The sequence below is a fragment of the Pundamilia nyererei genome, unplaced genomic scaffold (genome assembly GCF_000239375.1).
Source record: "Pundamilia nyererei isolate P.nyererei 1_Seehausen unplaced genomic scaffold, PunNye1.0 scaffold00267, whole genome shotgun sequence".
NCBI classification, from domain to species: Eukaryota; Metazoa; Chordata; class Actinopteri; order Cichliformes; family Cichlidae; genus Pundamilia; species Pundamilia nyererei.
The window spans coordinates 681,956-687,887 of NW_005187668.1; the positions used below are offsets into that span (position 1 = coordinate 681,956).

The 5,932-nt window shown below is 39.4% G+C and overlaps 1 protein-coding gene across 1 annotated transcript in view; it reads right to left on the bottom strand.

Moving 5' to 3' along the window:
- The window catches only part of tut4 (terminal uridylyl transferase 4), a 36,880-nt gene that overhangs the window by 5,052 nt on the left and 25,896 nt on the right, over positions 1–5,932 (bottom strand). The window contains exons 16-26 of the mRNA XM_005750288.1: positions 5,716–5,819; positions 5,557–5,614; positions 5,351–5,454; positions 5,150–5,239; positions 4,424–4,537; positions 4,221–4,298; positions 3,755–3,932; positions 3,621–3,668; positions 1,993–2,075; positions 1,769–1,884; positions 520–674 (exon numbers count right to left, since the gene is read on the bottom strand). Of these exons, the coding sequence (XP_005750345.1) occupies positions 520–674; positions 1,769–1,884; positions 1,993–2,075; positions 3,621–3,668; positions 3,755–3,932; positions 4,221–4,298; positions 4,424–4,537; positions 5,150–5,239; positions 5,351–5,454; positions 5,557–5,614; positions 5,716–5,819 (1,128 nt within the window). The remainder of the gene's footprint in view (positions 1–519; positions 675–1,768; positions 1,885–1,992; positions 2,076–3,620; positions 3,669–3,754; positions 3,933–4,220; positions 4,299–4,423; positions 4,538–5,149; positions 5,240–5,350; positions 5,455–5,556; positions 5,615–5,715; positions 5,820–5,932) is intronic.

The following is a 5,932-nucleotide window of genomic DNA, read 5'->3' on the forward strand; positions in this document are numbered from 1 at the left end:
AAAAAAAACCTAAACTTTTTCCAACAGTGCAATTTGAGTTCTAAGCATCTCAGAAACTATACAGAAAAGAATAAAGTCAAACATGACTTTTAAAAACACCATTATAGGCTTTTAAAGGCTCTGTTTCCCACAAAATATGACATCACTTCCGATTTCGGCAGGCAATGGCAGACATGCAATAGTTCGCGCTGATGTCTTTTCCAACGTAGAAAGTGCTATGAACAGCTGATCGGCAAAGCATGTTTCTGGAATATTATGCTTTTGTTGCTGCAAGTGCTTTTTATGCTATTTTTGCAAAGCTATATGTGGAAGGAAACCGTGACTTAGGACAAGCTGAATGCGTAAGAAGTACGTACTCCTCCGGTTTCCTATGCAAAAAAAATTATTGCGCTAGCTTATGTGGTAGCAATTCTACCGGGACTTAAAAATAGTTATGCAAAACGGAAACACCATCCTGACAAATATTCATTTTCATACACAACTTCAAAGGGAAAAAAATAAGCTTTTTTTTGTGCTGACCTGGTGCTCCGGCAGCTCTTTGTTTGAGGTGACGATATTCAGGGCAGTCTCGCCGTACATGCCCCATGTCCCCACACTGGAAGCAACGCCGATCCTTTGGCTCTCGTTCCTCCTCTTTGATGTCCTCATCTTTCTCATTTTCCTTCTTTTTTATTCTGACAAAAAAATTTCAAAAAAAAAAAAATCATGTCACCACAAGAAGGTATGGAAAACATGCCAGATTTAGTCCAAGTCAAATAAAAACAACTTTGACTGAAAATATATATCTGAAGTTTGATAGTTGAAATTAATTTACGTCTACGTCCAGTGCACTGACTTCATACTTTAACATCCATGGCTGGTTGATTGGGGCCTAACATTTTTCTATTCAAAGTTATGATATTATATTCTGTACTGTACAGTGCTGTGCAAAAGCCTTGAGCCACCGCTCTCTTCTTTACATTTTGTTGTCAGTGAGCCTGCCTTTCTTGTAAGGTATCCTGAACAATGGTCTCCACGCTTCCTGAAGGTCTTTCAAAGGTTTTAGGACAATGGCTGCTTTGAGACTGATCTTTGGTCTTGTCCTTGTGCCTGACCATTTTCAGAGAAATGTTTTTTAGTATGTTAAGCCCCTTTCTCGGTCAACAGTTAAAAAGAAGCTTAAAGCAACGGATGAACCAGTGTGATGTCTACACATAACAGATGACAGACAAGAACCAATTTTAAATTGTACCTTTGGGTACTTTGGTAATACTGGCCTGTCCCAAAACACAGCATTAGTTCCCATTTGTTTACTTTAACCTACAAAAATATACCAAAGTTAACACAGTTTGACAACCACAAATACAATGTTTGCACCAACAAGGTGAATCCCAGCATGCTGTTAGCCAAAAACTTGGCATATGCTGGGGTGTGCAATGTACCCATTAGAAAAAACCTGAGGAAACTGGACAAGTAGAGAACAAAAGAAGTTGCTTACCACACTTTAAAAAAAAACAAAAAAAAAACTGCAATTTTCCTGAGAGATACAACTGGCCATTCTCTTGATTATTCTATTGTTCATGGAACTCTCATGAGAAATGGTCTCAGTGGATGGGTGGCTGTCAAGATCACATTCTTTTGGACAGTTCCCTCCACAGCTTTAGTTGTATTTTTTAAGATGTGAGATAAAACAACTGAGAGAAGTTCTTCGTATTTGAGCATATTTTTTTTTTTTCTCGGAAATCTAGCCAACTGAGAGATAAATCTCTGTGACTTAAGAGGGGACCACCTGCGTCTCTTTGGACAGTCCTTCATGTAGTGTCCAATCTTTCCGCAGATCCTGCAGCACCGGTCATTAGGAGCCAATTCACCATCTGTCAGCACCTTAGAGTCAAAAAAGTATTCCTGCAACAGAACAGAAGACATTCAAAACACAAAACACCATTAGGCTGGGATACACAGCACACAGCAGTCAAAGTCTGAACATTCAACTGTGTTACATGAATGACCTACCACTTCAGTGCCCGGGACGGGATAAAAGGGAGTTCCAAAAAGCTTTCTCCCATTTATAAATGCCTTCATGATGAAGTTTGTCACTGGTGGAGGAATGAGAGGCAGCATAAGTAACAGGGCATTTTCACAGTTTCAAAGCAAGCTTCTGCAGACGTACCCAGGCCCAGAGCAGTTCTGAATCAATTTACATAGAATCCTGACATTTGTCTACATATTTCCCCTTCATAACAACTGTACGGTGGGTTATTTGTTTATTTTTAATATTCGTTTGGATGGAGTGTGGCCACTTTGACAAGTGTCCTGACACTGTAGGTGGCACTATTTGTTACAGCTCATTTTCACTAAACGCACAGTGGATTCACAAGTAACAACTTTATATAAGCACTAATGTTGAGACTTCAGGACCGGAAAGCAATGGCTGACATCACAATGACAAAACTTATGTTTCACATATAGTCTATGGTTTTGGTGCCCATTAAATTTGTTTTCAACAATGGACGGGAATCAGAATAGCATTCTGCCTGATCTGCTGATGTGCACCACGGATGATCCGATATCCACGTGTTGGTGTTGTTCCCACATCATCATAATAAATGTTGTTCCAGGTTCAACATTGCAAGTGACCAATCACATTGTTGTGACATCCCCCTTTTGTGCCTTTGAAAAATGCCGCCTTAAAAAAAATCTACTTCACTTGCGAGAAGAGAAACCGCTTCGGTACGCCGATCCAGGAACTTGAATTCTTTGAATTTCCGGATACTTTTGTTTAATAAACAGTAAGCATTATACATATTGTCCTTACAGAGGCGGTTTCTCTTCTCGCAAGTGAAGTAGATTTTTTTGAAGGCGTTTGTTTTTTTTCGAGGTGGCGGATGACGTCACGAGAAGGTGATTGGTCACTTGCAATGTTGAACCTGGAACAACATTATTTATGAGGGAAAAACACCAACACGAGGATATCAGATCGTCCTGCAACCACACATGCTGCTACACTGTGATTTTGTGTGTATTTACATTACTATCATAACCTGACAGGACCTGCTGTTTTGATCTAGTCTCTAAACCTTCACAATTTGTCCTTCTTCTGTTCATTTTCAAGCATCAAAGTACAATGACTTCAACAGGTGAACAACTGTAAGTGTGGGTGCAGGTGTACAAATATTCAACCAGCCTTATCCTCTGGGCTAATCTACAATGGAAATGAAAAGCTGCAAGCAACGTGTACATGGTGTACATATTAGAGCATTGGTGTCCAAAGACTGTTGCTGACTGTTGCCTGCTTTTACAGGCAACAACTGCAGAAGGGGAGACTAAATGAAAAAAAATGCTGCTAAGATCCACATAAAAGATAATAAGAGGATGAGAATGATGTAGAGGGTGAGCCTTTATAGCACAAGGTAAGACTGGCTACTCAATTTTTTCAGAGTTGTTTGAACCCAGTAGGAGGCTAAACTGACATGAAAAAAGGAAATAAAACCCAAGAATTGTCTAAGATTGTTCAACCACCAAAATTACACCATAACTTGACAGAGGTTTTAGGAAACTTTATCATAACCAAAGACAAGTTTTCAAAGTCTACAGAATGCATCAATAAGATATTTTTTGTATCAGGTATGGCAGGCACTTACTTTTACGAGAAACTCCAGCACCGAGGTTATGATTCAAATCAAAGGGATCTAAGAAGAAGAGCATATCAGTGGGATGAAAACAACTGAGTCTGGAAGCAAATCAAGTTTACAGAGATGCAGAGCCATGTTAGCACCTTCAATAGCGATGCATTTGCTGGTCCACTGTTTTTCAAACGTGGTGAGGCGTTTCCTTTGGCGAATGCTGATCACGTGCTCTTTGAAGTCAAACTCTTCAGTGTAAAAGCGTAGAAGTCCCAGCCACAGCTCTCCCACAGACTCTGTGTTCTGCTGATTCTCTAAGTGATGACGACGCTGTGAGAACAGAGGAAACTAATTCCAGAGTCATTACAGGACAAACTGTACTTGCTGCTTTTTTGTGTGTGTGTGTGTGTGTGTGTGTGTGTGTGTGTGTGTGTGTGTGTGTGTGTGTTGTTTAATTAGATTTGACTGATTATTCGATATACGTGGTTTTTTACACCCCAGGGAACGCTGAGACTAAAGTTAACTTAGGTAATGCTTTTAAATAATTTTCCTATATAATTGCCATAAGACATTTTAATGTGGTTGCTAAGCTGCAAAACTCTTGTTTTTCCAACTCACCAGATCCTCAAGGTCATCAAAAAAGAAAGCGTTCCAGCCATCTACCAACCGCTGAGGAACAGTATTCCCATCAAAGATCTAAAAAGACATCACGTATCATTTAGAGCTATTTACTTCATGAAATTCAACGCAAAAATAGTTTTTAAAAAAGCCTCTTTAAGTTTCAGGCACAGCACTTGACTGAGTTAATCAGTGGTAAATACCTCCTGCAGGACAGGAATGACAGGTGGCTGCCTCTGCTGCAGAAAGTAAAGCACCATCAGGATGTAAGCATAAGAAGAGAGGCTCCCTCTGGAAGCGTCACCGATGTCACAGCGCTGTGAGGACAAAAAGTGGGTTAGTTACAGGAAGAGATGACACTCGTGGTGAAGGCTTTTTGTAAGAGGGCACACTAAATCATGTTATAGATCTTATATTTTCTGTTGCATTTTCTTCCTTGTAAAAGAGATTTGATTTCAACGTTAAATAAAGGTAAATAAAAACACACTAACATACATGTGTTATGCTTTCAGTGAGATTTCCAATTTTTTTGGGAAGAAAACCCTGCTAACATTTGTTGTAAAACCCGTTCCCAAATTCAAGTGCAGACATCAGAAGAATAAGCTCATGTATGTTTGAAAACATGCAGGTGGATATACGTTTATTTGTATACTGAGCATCATTGTATACATACCATCTTTTATATAACTGCACTTTAATATTCCTTATTTTTGGTTTTGTTTATGCACTGGTCTCAATGCTGTTGAGTCTTTATACAGCTTTCATTTACTTGCTGTGTTGGTTCTGTTACTCCCACTGGTATGGGGTGGGAGATCACTTGCAAATACTGAATTTGTGCTTCTTTGAAAACACCCAAGAAGGATCGTAGATTACTGAATACTCAGCCTGAGTACTCTGGTTACAAACCCAGATTGTCAATTTTCACATACCTTTGCAAAGACCTTCATTGTGTATCCCAGAAACTGCACACGTGGATCCAGAGCCGCATATGTAGCTAGCATCCTGGTGTTGTGTTGAGCCTAGAAAGAAGAATCCTCCAAATTAATTTATAATGCAACATATTTGACAATGTAAAACATCTCTTATAACATTACATGACAACAGTCATAATGAGGGCATCTTCCACTCACCAGTGTGTTATAAAGGCTGATATCCCCCTCCAAACCACTCTGTTTGTGTTCAAACTTCACTATAGGCACTTTAGCTGTGGTGATAGGTAAGATGTTCCTCAAACCTGAGATGATGGAAATTATGAGATTAAAGTCAGTTTTTCCACACAGACAGGAGTCTCCTACCAAATTATTCAGGGGGAAATAATAGGAACACTTTAACTGACCTGTATGCTTCTTGAGCACTTTTGCAAGGCCTTCAATGATTTCTTTGCAGTTCAGCTTCTGTTCAGACAGATCCAAAAAAATAAATTAAACACTGATCATATGAAATAATGATCATGTGTTTATTCAAGTGAGTGCATCTGGATGTTTTGTCTGCTAACCTCTGCAGTTTCGTGGCCCTCCAGAGTCATGCAGATGTCAAGGTCACTGTCACGGAATCCAAAGCCATTTTTGGAAGATCCAAACAAGCAAAGCTGGGCTTTTTCTGTGGAAACATGGACGTTTTAAAAAGAAAACCAAAACAAGGCACATCAGTCTTTTAAAGTGTTCTCACAGTGATGTTGTACTCTCTAAACTCCATCCATCCATCCATCCATC